The sequence below is a fragment of the Epinephelus lanceolatus genome, chromosome 3 (assembly GCF_041903045.1).
Source record: "Epinephelus lanceolatus isolate andai-2023 chromosome 3, ASM4190304v1, whole genome shotgun sequence".
NCBI classification, from domain to species: Eukaryota; Metazoa; Chordata; class Actinopteri; order Perciformes; family Serranidae; genus Epinephelus; species Epinephelus lanceolatus.
The window spans coordinates 31,602,256-31,621,730 of NC_135736.1; the positions used below are offsets into that span (position 1 = coordinate 31,602,256).

Consider the following 19,475-nt stretch of genomic DNA (forward strand, 5'->3'; position numbering starts at 1 on the left):
ATGGCACTCAGCTTGTGGTGCTCAAAGTGCTGAAAAAACACATTTGAAAAACTCAACAGCAATGTCTCTTTCAAGAAATCATGACCTGGTTACTCAAGATAATCCACAGACTTTGTTGTGAGCAGTTTCATGTAGGAACTATTTTCTTTCAAACTACACCCACCAAGAATATCACCACACAGACGGGAGAATGCATTTACTGCTTGCTCTCCTAGCACAAACTGAGCTAGCTAATGTTACAGCTCAACTGGGGAGGATGTCATTGATGTTTACATCTTGCGCTGTCACAAACACAAGCCTCTCATCCCAACACATTCTCACTCCATCCTTGTCACATATCAACGTATGGTCATTGACTTTCAACGTCCAGAAACGACGTGCAAGGTACCCTGGGTGTGTCGGTTGTTGACGTTCTGGGACGCCGTGTCAAGTTCAGCCTGTTACATGCATTGTCTTCTTTCAAAATACACTTCCGTTTTCACAGGAAGTTTACCATTTACATACAGTCTCTTTCAAACTAAACGCACTAGAGTGGTACAACACTGCGAATTGATGTTTTTTTGTTTCCTTCAACAACAAATGCACGTGGTTGGGTTCAGGAAAAAGAACGGGATTTGGCTATATAATCTTACAGGACGCAAACACCACTCTCCCAGATGAAAGTCGATGTTTGTTGGACCCATCCACCACCACTGCCTCCTGCCCCACTTGGACTTTCACCACCTTAATTTTCGTTCTCGTCCCAATGCATTTCCCTCTGATGCCAACGGGTGCCGTTAGATTGAAACGGCGACCAGCTGCTTTTCACGCAAACGTTAAAGGACGCCTTTTATCACTGGCTTCTGACGCTGCAAGTCACTGCCCAATAGGGCTGTCAAAATTGCTCAAAAATGATGTTCGAATATTCCTTCTAAAAATAACTCATAGGGTTGAGCCATTCAAATATTTTTTTCCGCATTATGTCCACAAGAGGGCAAACTAATACAAGGAAACATACTTGTATATGAAACATAACTACCTGTAGGTATTTTTATTTAAACATAAACGTCTTTGAAAACATTTACATACCTACACATTAAAACACATAAAACAATTATCTATAACATTACGTTATAAACGACCGCGGACCTCTCGCTTGCCCCCCCCCCCCTTACCCGTGACCACTCCACCCGCGGAAGCGCTGCGAAGAGCCTCGAAGCACCGGACCGTGACCGGCTCAATCGTTTCGGCGTCTGGTCTATTTTCTGCGTGAGCCGCGAGCGAATGTATCAAGCTGGGTGACGGAGACAACAGCTGGGAGCAGAACCGCTTGTCGACCAGCGTGGAGAAATGCGCGTCTGGTGCCAACGCCCACTCGCAAAGAGGACAGCTGCGGTGGTGTTTTTTTTCTCTCTGCACAATCGAATATCAATTTTCACATTCGAAGGTCCATTTTTTTTTCAAATTCAAATTTAAATTCGAATTTAGAATATTTGTTGACAGCCCTACTGCCCAAGCATCGTTTTTCGACGACTTCGGGGTGAGACCAAGTTGCTCCTCCATGAGTAGATGCATGCGTCCCTCTGATATGGTTGGTGGGTGTAGTTCGGTAGAAAGAAAATAGTTCCTACGTGAAACTGCTCACAACAAGGTCTGTGGATTATCTTGAGTAACCGGGTCATGATTTCTTGAAAGAGACATTGCTGTTGAGTTTTTCAAATATATTTTTTGGCACCACAAGCTGAGTGCCATTGTATTGGAGAGGCAGACATCTCTGTGGCCGATATCTTACACTCAGCAACTCACACCAAAACAATCAAGATTGATAAATGACACTACAGTACGTAGTTTTGATTCAGGTGTGGACTGTCCCTTTAAATGATGAACCAATCATCAAAAAATTCACTGATTAATTTTCTATCTATGGACTAATCATGTAGTCTAATAGTTTAGCCATACCTAATTTGAGGGTCTGTTATCACATTGCTGGGACAAACCAAGAGTATTTAACCTTTAGTCACTTCTCATCATTACACAAAATCTCTTCTTGTGATATATTTTTGCAGGGTAAACTGCAGATCTGCTGCCATGACCACTTCAACCACCCTCACCGTGCCACCTCACACTATACCACAGCTCTCTACAGACAGTGAAGAGCACAGCGAGGATGACCTGTAAGCAAAAGACATGCTTAACATTATTTAAACAAAAGGGCATGTAAACATTAATGAGAAATTAAGTCTGTTAATTAACTTTATGTGTAACATGCTGTGTCTCTTCCAGAAGTGTGCCTGAATTAAATCTTCTCAACATGAATAACAGCAATAACAATGAAGAGTAAGTACGATTATGGAGTCACGAAGAGATAAGTGAAGCCCTTGTAAAACACAGTTCCTCTTTGATCTTTAATAGGCCTTACTAGGCCTATTAAATGTATAAATTAATCCGTTCCCAGGAGAAGAAAAAAAGAAAAGAATGAGAAGAAATAGTAATTATGTTATATTACAGACCTTTTAGCAAATATTGCCTGGAAAGAATATTTGATGCTCAGTATTCTCCATTGTATTCATGTGCATTACAGTGAGGAGAAAGAGAAGAAGGAAAAGGAAGAACAGGAGGCAAAGGAAAAAGAAGAGAAGGAAAAGGAAGAAGCAGAGGCAAAGGAAAAAGAGGAGAAGGAAAAGGAAGACACGGAGGCAAAGGAAAAAGAGGAGAAGGAAAAGACGGACGAGGACGAACAGGAGGCAAAGGAAAAAGAGGAGCAAGAGCAGAAGGACAAGGAAGAACAGGAGGCAAAGGAGAAAGAGGAGAAGGAGAAGAAGGAAAAGGAGGAGAGGGAGAAGAAGGAAAAGGAGGAGAAGGAAAAGAAGGAAAAGGAAGCGAAGTAAGTGTGTCAGTCAGAGCAACTTCCTCAAGACAACTTTTTCACTTTCAGATATTCAATTTACACTTTTTTTTTCTTCCTTTTCACAGGGCCAAAGAAATTTTTGTCATTAATCCTGCCGGGAATTTGTATTACAACTGGCTGTTCGTCATCACACTACCAGTCATGTACAACTGGACCATGATTATCGCCAGGTGACTTCTGTAAATCACAGATTCCTTTTCAACACTGTAAATCACCTGCAGGTCAAATGGTCTCACGATTCTATTAAGTTCCATTAAATCATATCCTCTACCATATGTAGCTGTTATACATCACAAGAATATAAGCAGCAGGCTGAGTTTGTGCGGAGGAGTAGCCTCATTCTTTCAAAAGCTAACAAGTTCTCTGATTCACTTTGAACACACTGCAATACTGAATGCTATAGTAATCAGCTGCAGCAGTAGCACCATTCAATCTAGTGGGGAGGAGGCTTGACCTTTCATTTACGAAACACACTCATTGCTGGTGGTCTTCCTCTTCTGTGAACAGGGCTTGCTTTGAGGAGCTGCAGCATAACTACCTCATTTACTGGGTTATTCTGGACTACACCTCAGATGTAATCTACCTGGCCGATATGTTCTTCAGGACCAGAACAGGTGAGAGTCTGACCTGAGCCTCCCAATCAAAATCTGTTCAAGGATAAGGCACACTGTTCAATCACATACCCACATGTACACTGATAAAATTATTTGCAGTTACTGTTATCTCTGCTTCTCATTCTGCACAAAAAGATCCTGTCTTGATTTGTTTTCACTGTAAGTGATGGAGAACAAAAATCCACAGCTCTTGTTGCAAAAATGCTTTCTGGAGCCAAAGAACCAGGTCTGGACATTGTCTGGAGTTTCCCTTTCTCACATGTAGCACACAACAGGAAACTGTCTGAGTCAGAGGCGTTCTCTATAACACATTCTCACTCTGACCTCGTCACATATCCACATTTGGTCATGGACTGTCCACATCCAGATATGACATGAAAGGTGTTGGTTTTTGATGATCTGGGATGCCATGTGAAGTTATGCCTGCTACATGCATTGTCTTCTTTCGAAATACACTTCCGTTTTGATAGGAAATTTACAGTTTACATACAGTCTCTTTCAGAATAAACACACTAAAACCGCCAATTGATGTTTTTTTTGTCTTCAACAACTAATGGTCATGGTTGGGTTTACGTAACAAAAGCACGTGGTTGGGTTTGGAATTTTACGAGATGCGAAGACTGCTCTCGTTGGTGAAAGTCGGTGTTTGTTAGACCCATCCACCACCACCCCCTCCCACCCTACTCAGACTTTCGTCGCCTTAACTTTAACACCTTAGCATTTCACCCTGATGCCACCCAGCACCATTGAACTATGATGGCAACCAGCCACATGTCATGCCAACATTAAAGGACGGCTTTTTCGTCAGTGTCTGACCCTGTAAGTCATTACCCATCACCAGAATTCGGAGTGAAACCTACAGGAAATACTCTGTTTGTTTTAGGTGAGGGGTGGTGGCAGTAAATGATGTGAATAATACAGCAGTCATGTAGTTGGTTTGTTATGTGGTCATAAAAACACAGTCTCCTGCCGTTCCTTGAATTTATTGGACGATTTTAACTTCAACCCTTACTGATAGAAGTTCCTGAATCTCGGCATCTCTCTAGTTAGACATTTTTGATTCCATCCCCCAGTGTTTGTGTTGTTCCAGTTTTGCGCGTGCCTCACGAAAGAAGGGTCATCAACATGTGCACTCCACACTCTTCACATATGGGGCTCAAATGGACATTACACAGATGTCGCTTTAGGGAGCTGGCAGGGTCAAGTCCGTTTGGTGTCTGATGCAGCTTATTCGAATGTTTACATTCTTGCGTACAGCTCCTTTGGGTAACCTCTGAGCTAATCAGAGGTTTAAGCAGTCTGCCTTAAAGAAATCAAGTGGGCATTTTCCAAGTGACAGTGGTTTTAGCACAAACTTCTCTATTTGGAAATATGGTACTAAAAAGACTGAAAAGTGTGTTTATGCACGTACAGTATCAAACACTGTGGATCTTGTCCCCTATCACTTACACTGAAACTGCAGAAGGAAGGGATTATTTCACGGTCAGTATGGGCAGGAAGAATGACTACAGCAACCAAGAACTATTTCACTGCACATATGGGCATGTGAGTGTTGTCTTACGGTAGACTTGAAAAAATGTGAATCCATCCTTTAAGCATTTTAAACACACATTTGTCTGTGTTGGACATATGTTTGATCGTTTTACAAATCTGGATGTCATTGGGTTTATTTGTGGGACACTGATCTACAGAAAATAAAGCTACAATATGAGAACAATCCTTTACAAACTGATCATTATTTTGAACACAAAAACACTAAATCTTGTGAATATTGACATCTCTTTATGATGAGATGAATATCTCATCACTGATGCAGCCAGCTGTTCTAAAAGTTGCATTGTAATTTGAAAGGCAGTCATTTCTGTGTAATCAAGGTCTGATTATTCAATTCAATACAACTCAATTCAGACTTTCTTAAGGACATTACCCATGAGGGGTCCATACGACAGTAGAATACGATATAATACAATCATAATAAATAACAGGGATATTGTGATAAAAGAAAGTGTTTTGGATTTGATTCCAACCTTTCTTTGGGCCTTTTACTTTCACTCATGAGGAAAACCTTGTACAGAGTGTCTTTAATTTTTGATCTCTTTGAATGCAGGTTACCTTGAGCAAGGCCTCATGGTGAAAGATAAGCAGCTGCTACTCGATCGCTACATCAGCAGCTTCCAGTTTCGTCTCGATTTCATCTCCATGCTGCCCACTGACTTCTTCTATTTCTACTTCGGCCTTGACTACCCAGAGATCCGTATCAACAAGCTTCTGAGAATCGGCCGCATGCTGGAGTTCTTCACAAGGACGGAGACTAAAACAAACTACCCCAACATCTTTCGTATCGGAAACTTGATCATGTACATTCTCATTATCATCCACTGGAATGCTTGCTTCTACTTCTCATTCTCAAAATCCATTGGTTTTGGTGCTGACGACTGGGTTTACCCAGCTTTGGATGATCCTGATGAGCCTGCGTTTGGGGAGTTTGGCAGGAAGTATTCGTTTAGCCTCTACTGGTCCACACTGACCCTGACTACCATCGGAGAAACTCCACCGCCAGCCCTTGACTCAGAATTTCTCTTTCATGTGGCTGACTTTTTAGTGGGGGTTTTGATCTTTGCCACCATTGTAGGAAACATCGCCACCATGATCTCCAACATGAACGCTGCCCAAGCTCAGTTTCAGGCCCGGATTGACAACATCAAGCAGTACATGCAGGTACTTGGACCTCTTCTTTTCCACTCAAAAAACTAGCCCAAGTATGGGTAAAATAAACTATTCTTTGATTATATGTTGAATGTTTTCCTTTCATTCACAGGTCCGAAAGGTCAGCAAGGATCTGGAATTGAGAGTCATCAAGTGGTTTGACTATTTGTGGAATAATGGCAAGGCACAGGATGAAAGAGAGGTGCTGAGGTATCTTCCAGACAAGCTAAAGGCTGAGATCGCCATCCAAGTCCACATGGAGACGCTCAGAAAAGTTCGTATCTTTGCGGACTGTGAGGCTGGCCTACTGATCGAGCTGGTGCTCAAGCTGCGGCCACAGGTGTTCAGCCCCGGAGACTATATCTGCAAAAAGGGCGACATTGGCCGTGAGATGTACATCATCAAAGATGGAAATCTTGCAGTTGTTGCTGATGATGGAGTCACACAGTTTGTTGTGTTGAAAAGTGGCAGCTATTTTGGTGAGATCAGTATTCTTAATATTAAAGGCAGCAAAGCAGGCAACCGGCGAACAGCCAACATCCGCAGCATTGGATACTCAGACCTCTTCTGCCTGTCCAAGGATGACCTGATGGAGTCACTGGTGGAGTATCCAGATGCCAAAAGCATGCTCGAGGACAAAGGCCGGGAGATCCTGATGAAAGATAATCTGATAGACTTGGACCCAGCTAACATCAAGCCTGAGGTCAAGGAGCTGGAGGAGAAGGTCAACAAACTGTACGGCTCGATGGAGCTGATGCAGTTCAAGCTGAAGAGAATGCTGGGAAATTACAAGAGTGTTGAAAAGGCCCTGAGACGTCGCATCGCAGATCTGGAGCACCTAACAGGAGAGGAGGTGGAAGACGAGGATGAGGAGGAAGAAGAGGTGAAAAAGGAAGAGATGAAGGTGGAAGAGGAGAAAAAGGAAGAAGAGGAAAAAGGCGAGGAGAAAAAGGAAGATGAAGAAGAAGGTGAAGAGGAAAAGAAAGAAGAGGAAAAAGCTGAGGAAGCGAAAGATGAAGAAGGAAAGGGTGAAGAGGTAAAAGAAGAAGAGAAAAAATAAACCCATAGTTTCTGTAAAACACTAAGCACTTTTCTAAGTAGCCACAATAGAATCTTTATCACGAAGGAGTCTCTCTTTCTGGACTTGCTTTTTAATAAACTCAAAGATAATTAAAAACTGCAAAAGATAAAAAAGAGAAACACTAGAGACTGGCTGAAGCATCCACTGGAACTCATTTTAACAAGGTGTTGCCACTGTGTATATATTATCAGATTAAAGACCGTAATGCAATGGGCAAATATTGCCAATGAAGATATTAACATTCAACTCAAATAAAATACTGGCTTCCGTTGTCCTATTTATTGTGATTTTCATAACTAGATATGCACAGAGTCTTATGCTACTCCCACCCCTGCAGTATATGCTGCTTCCCACACAAGGATAATAAAGAGCTACTATTTACAGGTAATCACATGGCATACAGTAGCTCTGGGGCTGAAGCTCTCTCTGCATAAAAGGTTTTATCAACCGATAGACATAAGGCAAGGCTATTTATTTCTATAGCACATTTGTGCAGCGCTACAAGGGTGGCAATTAAAAGTTACAAAGTGCATGAATTAAGAAATAAGACAGGCTCAAAAAAACATTCAAGCATTATTAATCAATAGATATGGTAAAACCAAAGCAAGGACCAATGTTCAATCATAGAGAGCAGTGAACAGTTCAGCTTTAGATTTTGACCATGGTCAGATTTTGATAGTGCCTAAAATCACAGGGAAGGTTGTTATAGATATGTGTCACAAAGACCCAGCAAGTTTTTAGGGGGTTCAATATTATTTGGCTGTTGCCCACTATGTGATTTGTAGAACAGTAGCAGTGTTTTACAATCAGTTCTCTGACTTACTCGTAACCAATGCAGACACTTCAGAATGGGTCTGATATTTCTATATTTCCATATTTTTGGTTGGCACTCATACAATTACATTTTGACATGTTAACAAGACTTTCACAATAGTCTAACCCAGTGGTTTCCAATCGCTTTGGCAGCGACCCTCTAAAACAAAGCAATATCTGCTTGTGACACTTCATCAAAAGTTATGGCCTTTGTGTGGGGCTGAATTGTGAGCAGTTCAACCAAAGAACAAGTTTTCCTTCTCAGATGGCTGTTGGAAATTGTTTTCAGAGACCTGAGGAGGTGAAAGCATCCAGTGTTTCACAAAGGAAATAACAATGGAAAGATGTTATCTGCGGTCTTCTAAAAATTTCATTGGTGCCTGCTGAAGGGTGCTGACCCCTAGGTTTGGAAATACTAGTCTAACTCAGTGGTTCACTCACTCCTTACTTGTCAAATATCGACATGTAGTCAGTGGCCCTCAGCCTCAACACTGAGCAGAGGTATGAGTCCACAAGCTGTATAGAATAATTGACATACCCACTGGTTTATGGACTGCCAATTTGAAGCTTGAAGTTTGGCCTTTCGGCTGTCACCATCTTTTGTTTTTTTGGAGCCAGAAGTATTTGGATGAGAGGACTGAGCTGTGGAGGAGTGGGGAGTGGATCTGACACATAGACTGTGGTGATGTCTCACAGACATCCTGTCACTCAAGTGGCCTTGCCTTTAAATATGCGCAACTTTAAACCATAATAAAATGTAAATTGATGAATTATATAACAGCGCACTCCCTGTACAGCTGTCATGAATAATTAAATTTGCCATAGGGTCCAAATCTGTTTCTTGTACCAGGCTGTAAACATGTTTATTCCTGCTGTAAAGTTGGGCATTTTAACACAGGGGTCTATGTGGATTGACTCGCTTCTGGAGCCAGCCTCAAGTGGCCATTCGAGAAACTGCAACCCCAGAGGTTGCTTCTTATATCAGACACACCGAGCGACTGCATTTTTTAACGTAACTGCCATATAGTAAAGAGCAATAAAGTCTGCATAGGGCGAATGAGAAAGGCACAGGATGAAAGAGAGGTGCTGAGGTATCTTCCAGACAAGCTAAAGGCTGAGATCGCCATCCAAGTCCACATGGAGACGCTCAGAAAAGTTCGTATCTTTGCGGACTGTGAGGCTGGCCTACTGATCGAGCTGGTGCTCAAGCTGCGGCCACAGGTGTTCAGCCCCGGAGACTATATCTGCAAAAAGGGCGACATTGGCCGTGAGATGTACATCATCAAAGATGATGATTTTAGTTTATTTTAAAAACAGATGGATGCAGTTAACCAGCGGAAACTATATTTTTCTTGTGGAAACAAAACCTTATTTGAAAATGCAATAAGTGTAAATTGACACACCATCTGTGACCATTGAAGACTTGCCGGTATTTGACGCGTTGGGAGTGAGCATGTGTTTTGGAGTCAGGACTCTGAGAGACTGTAAGATGATTAATGGGAGAGAAAAGCCAAAACAACAAAAAAGGAGAGTTGTTATATAAAAAAAAAATGTTGTTCCCATATTTTTGACTCAACTATTTAATGTTTACACTTTTAAGAAATAATAGATAATTTCACCTCAAAAGCCTCAGACAGTTATTTGAGTGAAACCATCTGAGAGAACGAGAGGGGAAATCACTCTTTGTCGGAACTGCAAACAACTCACCTGAAACATGACGAGAAGCTTCAACTAAACAGCCTGCTTTCTAGTTTTGAGCCACAGTGCTTCAAAGCCATGAAATAAAACATCTGATTTCTTAAACTTAACAGTGTTTCTACTTCAAGGCAGAAGCTTTCATTCAGTGGAGAGGCAGAAAAACCTACACATGTTGAAGATTATCAATCAAATGTGTGTATGAGCGTTTTGCGGGTAGGCGTTGCACTGTGCTCTAAATCACTGAACATGTTTGATTCTGCTCAGTAAAAACGCAAAGAAAAAAAACAATTTTCACATCAAAGGCTCACAAATCTTCCTCACTCGTCAGTGCTTTTTATGTACACACATCACCACCACTCGTCACCTGTGAACAGAACTGAGCCGCTTTCACTCAAAGCCTGCAGATGTCTGACGGAACAAAAATAAGCACCACATAACAGTGTGAGAGCAGCTAAGCATGTGACTATTGATCGTCTTTGTGCTGGTCTCTCAGCGCTGATGACTAGATGGCACCAGCACAGAGTCACATTCACAAGCTCTAATGCATTAATCAAATCGCTGATAAACCCCAACAAAGAAGAAAAGCAACCAATTTGCGATATCTGGCACACCTGAATGAGTCAGATTTGCTGGTGATTCGTTGCCATTCCTGGAGGAGCTGCGTGCGTCACCCTGCCTACTCCTCTTATTTCCTCTGACTATATGATTGTGTGATGCATCGTGGGAGAAGAACGATGTCTTTGTCTTCATTAATTAAGTGGCAGCAGATGGTTTGTTATACTGTACTGCACATATAGCACTTAAGCAATTAAGGAACAGCGCCTTTCTATTCTTATCTATTCTGAAATGTCTCTCACCTTTTTTTAATTTAATATAACAAGTTTTTCCGAGTCACAAAACTTAACTGAACAAACTTGACATAAATCATTCGTTTCAGTCTGATGAATGCCATCTGTTCATCATCAGTGAAAGTAACGGCCATATATTTGACATATAATGGATCCTGTTCTTTTACATTTGTGGGCAGTTTCATTCACAAAAAAATACCAATGAGTAAAAATAAGACTTTCATACTTAAGAGCTTCAAGTCCTGCTTTTACAAATCAGCAAACAATTATATTAGTAGTGGTAAAAAAGCACCCGAAACTACACTAAACTAATTTAACTGCAACACTTTTGTTTTTACTCCCATTTTTTACAGGTTTAAGTTGGAGATCTACAACTTCTTTTATGCTCACAAAAGACTCTGGTCCCAGATTTGTTAAAATCCATGTAAGTGAGCATGTCTCCTTTTGTCAAGATAACATCTAGCATATCACATTTTAGAGTGGCTCTTTATTGTGACATTCCCAAAGCACACCTGTGCAGTAATGACGCATCAGCATCTTGATCTACCACACCTGTCAGGTGGATGGATTATCTTTGAAAAGCAGAAGTGTTCACTAACACCTATTTTAACAAATTTGCAACCTAAATCAAAAAGAAATAAGTCTTTTATGCGCATGAAAAAAGTCTGAGATTGATATCTTTAACCTGTGAAAAATGGGAGCAAAAACAAAAGTGTTGCTTTTACATTTTTGTTCACTGAATTTGTTTGCCATGGCATCTGCAGTGATGTGGGCACTGTGCCGGACTTTCGTGGTGAACAGAGAGCTGAGCTAGAAGGCAAAGCTTTCAATTTACTGTTCCATCAATGTCCCAACTCAAACCTATGGTCATGAGCTCTGGGTAGTGACTGAAAAAATGAGACTGCAGATACAAGCGGCCAAAATGAGTTTTCTCAGAAGGGTGGCTGGGCTCAGCCTTAGAGATCAAGAGCATGGACATGGAGGGAGCTCCGAGTAGAACTGCTGCTCCTTCGCGTTGAGAGGGGTCAGTTGAGGTGGTTCGGGCATCTGATGATCAGGATGCCTCCTGGGGGCCTCCTGTTAGACGTGTTCCAGGCACGTCCAACTGGTAGGAGGCCCTGGGGCAGACCCAGAACATGCTGGAGGGATTGCATATCTCGTCTGGCCTTGGAACGCCTTGGGTCCCCCAGGAGGAGCTGGAAAGCGTTGCTGGGGAGAGATACGTCTGAAATACCTACTGGCTTCGGGTAAGCGGTTGAAAATGGATGGATGGATGGATGGATGGATGGATGGATGGATGCATGTGTTTGCTGTGACAGGCATAAAGAGTGAATGTCTGTCATGAAGTTAGCATGTATGTTGATACGAAGTGTCACTACATTTCATTTCTTATACATTTTAAAATGTGGAGATCAATTTCCCATCAACAGGTCTGATGCTTTAAATCCTTTGCTTCTATCAGGAACTGCACAGCACACTCTACATTGTATAAATATTAATGCCACATACACTATATTGTCATGAACTCAATTTTGATAGCCAATGAAAATGCCTTGGCAGACTGAGTGCAGTGAAGTGATGGAGCGCATGTCATTTATCCTGGGGAAATTGCTGCCTAAAAAGCTGATTTCCCAGTGGAGACATTTCCCTGTAGGATTCAAAGCCTGAGGGTATTCACTGTATTGACTAGAAGAGAGGAAGGAAAAAAGAAAAGCAGACTTATTTTACATTAAAGGCATTCATTAAATACATGTAACCGAGCAGTAAAGCTGTTTAGCTGTGTTAGTGTACACTACATTCTCAGTTAAACTCAAATGAATGGCCAAAATGCAAATTATCCACATATCTGATCACTAGTAGTGAATTATTTGGAAGATGTGAATTATGTCAGTCTCAGCTCCTGTAAACAGCATATTTGTCTTAAAGGACAAGGCTGGTTTTATTCCTTTTCACTACTGTGCATCGTCCATCTGTTAATACTTTCTATCTCTCAGCCCCAAAACCACTCATTCCTGCTGAAGATGTTAAGCTTTAAAATGTGTTTCTATTGTCCAGCATACTTTAATTTTTAATGAATACGTTTCTTAAGTAGCTGGGTGCAGTACATTTTTAGAAAGCGTTTCTCACACAGAGGGGAATAGCGAGTTTTTTCAAACCTTTTTAAGCTCTAGATGAATACACATTTGGCACTCTAAATGGTATTTACAACTGCAAGACAGTGTCTCGTATGTGGGATTGACTCAAATTGATTACAGGGCGTGTTTACAACATAAAAAAAGAAACATTACACCCAGTGCAACAGTGTGTCTCATTTATGTGTTTTTAATAGTTTTTGGACGTCAGTGGAGGAACCAATTAGGCTATATCAGGCTTTGTCTGTAGAAACAGAACTAGTTCAACACATTCTCACTCCGACTGTATCACAAATCAACGTCTAGTCATGGACTTTACACATCGAGATATGACATACAGGTACCCTGGGTACGTTGGTTGCTGATGTTCTGGGACGCCGTGCTCACTTCACCCTGTTACATGCCTTGTCTGCTTTCAAAATACACTTCTGGTTTTACAGGAAATGTACAGTTTTTATACAGTCTCTTTCAAAATAAACACACTATGTTGGCACATCACTGCAAATTGACGTTTGTTTCCTTCGACAACAGTGGTTATGTTTAGCCAACACATGCACGTGGTTGGGTTTAGGCAACTAAAACACGCAGTTGGGTTGGGTTTGTCTTTATAATCGTACGAGACAGATGAAAGTCAGTGGTTGTTGGACCCATCCACCACCCCTCGCCCGCTAAACTTTTATTGTTGTCCCGCCATTCTCCCCCGTTGCCACCAGGCGCTGTTAAAGAATAACGGTGACCAGTCATGTATCATGCTGATGTGAAGGACGCCTTCTTTCGTCGGTGTCTGACGCCGGAAGTGATTGACCAAGTGCTAGTTTTTGACAACTTTGGCGTAAAACTGGGTGGACTAATTAGGATAAATTGATTGTTGGTATCATCACCGTTATGCTTTCAAGAAGTCTTTCACCGCTGGACAGATGGTCTTTTCATAAAACTACATGTATATGCAGTAGAAAGATGCAAATGAAGTAATTTTTAAATTGGTGCTATATATCCAGACAAACAGATGAAAAGGGCTGTGGCATTTGCTTTTGCTCAAGAGGCAGAAAACCTACAACTACCAGAATGCACTGTGTCGCACTAGACCAATAAATGCTTCCGCTGGTGGGTGACATAATATGAGTTTGTCCGTATTTCCACAGGAAACAATATGGCGGCCAGCTTGTAACAATCTATCACAAATTACAGCTAAATAGTAAGCTAAAATATGTTGCTAAAAAATTAAGGCAAGAAGAAGGCAATGCAACAAAATCTTGGTTTATATTTTAACAGCACTGCTTAGTTTGATCTGAATATTTTCAGCCTACATTTTTCCAAACAGTAAGGCGCCTGCTATTTGTTCACAAATTCTCATATTACAGCCAAACAGTGCACTAAAATGTGGTCCCAAAAACACTTTGGGTGAGTAATAGGCAATACAGTCACAGAATCTTTGTTTGTAATTGATCAGCACTGCCTAGTTACTCACAATCGGCAAACTATCCCTTTAAATATTTCAGGGTCAGTTGTTAGACTGATTGGAAAAAACATCAACACACACAGAGGCATACTAACACAGGAGAATACACGGTTGAAGCTCAGCCACTTCTGCCTTATCTTTTCTGGTGTGAAGAGGTTTTTCCTCTGCTCTCCAAGGGAGTGTCAGCAGAGAACCAGGGGCATAAATATCAGACCAGAGGAAGAGCAGATGCAGTCAAGTTCTCCTGCATCTCCCTTCCCTGATCGATCAGCTCCAGCAACTCCCACATAAGAGCTTTAACCCCATTCTTCAAGCCCCTTCTCTCCTTATATAGGGAGCCTGGTTTGTGCAAAAAGCGTGCCTATAGGTTCCATATACCTGGTGTACAAAGTATCTGTGCAGGGTACCAAGACCATTTATATCAGCTGTCAGCATTTTCTAATTTCCAATGCTGTCCTCCCAGTCTGCCACCATTTGTTAAAAACTCAGACAGGCACTCCATGTCTGAAGAAATATTTGAAACAAACAACTAAAACACTGGAAAATAATAAAACATTTTTAAGTGGCAGACAAGGTAGAAGATATCCTCGACATCCAGACACCAATCACAGTGTAACAGACGATGACTCATTGATGATATTAAAGATGCAAATGTATTAACAAGCAAAACAAGAGCGCTTTTTCTTGTTTGTTTGTTTTTTTGATATATTCAAATTCTACTTGGGGATGCTGTCGAGCAGCCATCACTTAAGCTTTGCCTTGAAGGTAGGAAAGTTTGGTACCTCCTTAATAAAAGGAGGCAGTTTAGCCTATTTCATTCAGCTCATGGCACCAGTAAACAGAGACGAATGTCGACCTGTCTTACTTTGATCTGTGACGAATCAAGTTTACTTCACCAGCATATTTATTTTGCCATTACCACAAGCATTCCCTAACCTTAACTAAGCTGCAGTTTAAATAAGTTTTTCAACAAGAAAACATCTGAAAAACTTTGGCACTGAACGTACTTTGGCTTTTGCAGAATCATCAAATATAAATGTTCATGTCTGGCGACTGGCTTGAATTTTACATGCAAAACAAATTGTGAAATGATATTCTTTTTATTAAGATGTAGAGTGTAGATTACATTATTTTACTAAGATTTATTGGAATGACACGCATCAGTAATTAAATGGCAACTACATATGTTATATGTTGTGTTTCTTTTCCTAGTTTTATTTGGAAACTAGCTTGCACATTTTACCTGAAGTGTTATTAATCTGAACTGGTGAAATAATACCCCGTAAGACAGCGAAGTGACATGTTTGTTGTCAGGTTTTGCTGTACCCACTACCCAAAAGTACATGTTAAAGTGTTATAGTTCGAATGACCCAACAGTATATGCAATTATTTTATAATATCTCACCCTCAAACTGCTGCAACATTAAAATACTGCTGTTGTTTGTTTGGAATACAGGAGTTAAATTTGTGTTTTTCTTTTTCATTGTGGTATCACTGAAGGATCGGTCTGAATACTTCTTCCACCGCCGTCTATCCCGTATAGGGCACTAAGATGCTGAGGCACTTATTGCCCTTTTGGGACCTCATTAGAGAAACTTCCTCAGCCTGAAATCCTGTCTTATCTTAGTTAATGATGGCATTTAGGATTTTTGCAATTACAGAAAAATGTTTCCTAATTGAATTGAGGAAAAAAATCAGGATAGGAATGTACTGTAGCTATTACAGAGCCATCTAACTTAGAGATATCCTTTATTAGGAATCCTAATAAACTGCCAAAAATGGCACCAGCTGTTGTGGCATTTCTTAACTTAGGATCCAAATGCAAACACAGCCAGGAACGGGGAATGGTTACAGGCGGTTTATTGTAATTTGAAGAAGTGGAGCTGCAGGCTTGCATAAAATGATGGCTGAGGTGGGCAGGGAATGGCGAAGCAGAGCAGGCTGATTAGCTGAAGGCAGAGCAGTCCGTATCCAGAGGCAGAAGACGCGAACAAGGCTGGACATGGCAGGTTATGGTTGAGGCTGGTGTGGTGAACCTGAGGCACAGAGCAGAGTGTCAAAAAACTTGAAGTTGGCCCAGACATCTGTACCACAGAGGACACTGAACGATCTGGAACAGTCTGGATGTCTGAGCTGGGGTTTTGTGCTGCAGTGGATTGACTGTAGATGTGGTTTAGGTGTGCAAGTTCAGCAGCTGCTGGCATTCAGGAGAACTGGGAAAGCCACAAGGCCACGCCCAGCAAACACACTGAGACAGACTCAAAACAAACATTTGGAAGGGGTAACAAGAAACACAAAGCTGAAACCCTAACACCAACACTATCATTAGGTCTGTATGGCAATGACATTTAAGATGGGGAACAACATGAACAACCAAATATAGTGATTGAAAGGCTACTTAAACTGCATCATGACCCTTTGAATTTCCCGGACCTTGTGGTAATGGGTGTACATTAGCTGCCAAGATGATAGATTTTGAATGAAATATGTTTATGTCTGGCTCTGAAGAGGTCAACCAGGGCACATCGTGATCTGCCAAGAATCACTTTATTTATTTTTTGCTAAAGGTGACTTCCATACTGAGGTTGCAGGTCTGTCTTTAACATTACAGCTAAGCTAGCTAGCCCGTCACAAGTGAGATCCATTGATATTATGGTTGCCAGCTGAAAATATTGGCATTATATGTTTCTGCAAACCATGAGGATGTTAAATTTATACCTTTCCTACGTATAATATCAACGTTTCTCAAGTGACGTGATATAAGCCTAATGTAAGCTGACTTTGCCATCTGGAGATGGAGGGGATGGTGGATGGTGGATGATGGATGGTGTCACCTAGGAGAGACGGTTACCGAGTTGCAGCCTACCATTCGAACAACAAAATCGTTTTTGTTTTTTAGGCTTCAAACATGGGTGTTTCCCAGCAACCTGTTGGTGGTTTTCTACCAGCTTTTGGGCTCCAAACATTGTTGTTTGGGAGCAGATAATGTCACAAGTGATTTTTTTTTAAACAACAAGTCACCGCTTTTCCAGAGGGGATTGTGCCTCCAAAACTGGGTACTTCAAGGGACATTGTGTAACATTTTCAGTTGTTTATTGGCAAAAAATCGATGTCTGCATTCATAAATATGTCATCATTGGTATATTATTACCTCCACCAATAATCTGACTTATTCTTGTAAAAGGAGAATTTTGGATTTGTTTGTAAATTGGGTGGGTAAGTCTTCTAGGGGGTTCCATAATATTTCGCCATGAAAATACATCCGCCAGCAAGGGTCATATAGCATAGCCCCACCCTCTGTGTTTTCGTTGAGAGCCAGGCCAGCGCTGCGTGACTGAGAAGCCGAAGGAGAGGAGCAAGAGGCGCTTCCCTACTACCCCGGCACTACTGCAGCATAACAAAGTCCCACTCTTTGAGCATTATGCTCGTCACCAAGAAAGCTCAAAAGGTAATCAAAAAGGCAACGAGACTGGCAAATTTAAAAAAACACAAGGGTCAACATCGGGGTAGCCTTTCCCAGGTGGAAAGAGCTGCTGAAGGAGAAAGGTAATGCAATCACAGGCGAGGAGAGGGATGAGGTGTGTGAGGTTGAGCCACTTGTCAGTCGTCAAAAGACAAGACGTGATTGGTTTGTTTCGATTTACGCCCGCCCCAACAGTCCTACGTTGTAAACACAGCCAGCATGGTGAGGAGGGGGTTTGTCAACTCGCGTCGCGTGTGTCTGTGTAGGAGCCTGAGCGGCTACCATTGTTGCAATACGTGTTTGAAACAGTGAGGCGCTAGAGTGCGCTATCCATTTGAATGCAATATATGATTTAGAGGGGAGAAATTCCTACACACTGTGGCTTTAAAGCCAAAACATGATATTTTCCAAACCACAACCAAGTGGGTTTTGTGCCTAGATATAACCACATTAACCACGGCATTGCTGAAACATTAAGTTTCAATGTATCTACTACATAATAACATGTAAATGTGACATATCCATGGTTTGCAGAAACATGATGCTGACATTCCTGTGGCGGTTTGGTTGGGACGAGTGCCAACTGAAGAATCAAATTGTAAGTTATCATTACAAATTCCTAAGATAGGAGGTCTTAGACAGGACAGGACACAGCCATGAGTTTAAGGATTGCCCCTGTAATAGGAAGAGTTAACATATGACAAACAGTTGGGGTGTTTCCTTGTAACGATGCCCCTGGTCCTAAAAACCCAGAGCAACAATCAGTTCATGAAGAACTCACTCCTGACACTCATTTAATGGAGCAGTATCGACAAAATCTGCCAATACCCTGCCGAGCTCTCTCCCCCAGCTCCCATGGGTCATAAAACACTAATGCTGCATGTGGGGAATGTGAAAGTATGACTGTGGTGAAAGTGACGTCCGCTGATTGAAGCAGGGGGGACAGACTTGGAGAAACGTTGCATTGAAAGAAGGAAGGAGAGCCACTCCACTTTCTCCAATTAGCACTGATATGCTAAGATTTATGCATAAAACATATCTTGTCATTATCATTAGGATCATTGTCAGGAGCAAGAGTGCTTCATTCTTACCAGAGGAGCAGTTGATATTCACAATTATTTACAGTGCCTTAAGCTTTCTTATGGCTCCACATGACAGTTAGTCTCCAGTCCTCTTCTGCTTGCTCATGCAGGTGGCGTAGAGCATCTGCATGGAGAATACCTTAACAAAAAACTGTCTGGACCCTGTGATAAAAGGTTTTAGTAGCAAAGACATGCCCTCTGATAGCCTCTAATGGATTAGTGTGTGGCACAGCCTGTTGGTGGTCAATAGACACACGGTCTGCACAAAAAAAAATTAGAGGACAATAAGCTACAAAGTAAAGCTTTCACATGGTATTCTTGTCAGGAACGTGATGTTCAGCTGTTAATGTCTGAGGTCAGGACTAATCAAGGAATATTTGGAGAGCAATGCTCTTTCATTAGCAAATGAATTGCTGTCCCTGGGTACATTTTGAATTGATCAAAGCAAATAGCCCTGAGCCCTGAGTTCTGACACACCACAGAGGCAGCTGTGAAAAGAGCTGACGACAATGCTGCAGCTGAAGCTATATGTAACCGTTGCCCTGATATTTTCACAAGGATGTGCACTGGAAGACGTGCAAAAATGACATTTCATGTCAAAAAGATGTAATTACCAAACGACAATGAAGTCTGTACACGCGCATAACAAAGCCTCCGCCAGACAATGAGCCTACAGCACCTCATTAAGCAGC

At 41.6% G+C, this 19,475-nt stretch overlaps 1 protein-coding gene across 1 annotated transcript; it reads left to right on the plus strand.

Annotated features, from left to right (window-relative positions):
• The first annotated feature begins 2,067 nt into the window (after positions 1-2,067).
• On the plus strand, positions 2,068-7,267 carry cnga1a (cyclic nucleotide gated channel subunit alpha 1a). Its single transcript, XM_033625225.2, is given in 8 exon segments — positions 2,068-2,153; positions 2,263-2,320; positions 2,712-2,863; positions 2,953-3,057; positions 3,395-3,501; positions 5,609-6,219; positions 6,320-7,145; positions 7,182-7,267. Coding segments are annotated over 8 exon segments (2,031 nt in total).
• The last annotated feature ends 12,208 nt before the right edge of the window (positions 7,268-19,475 follow it).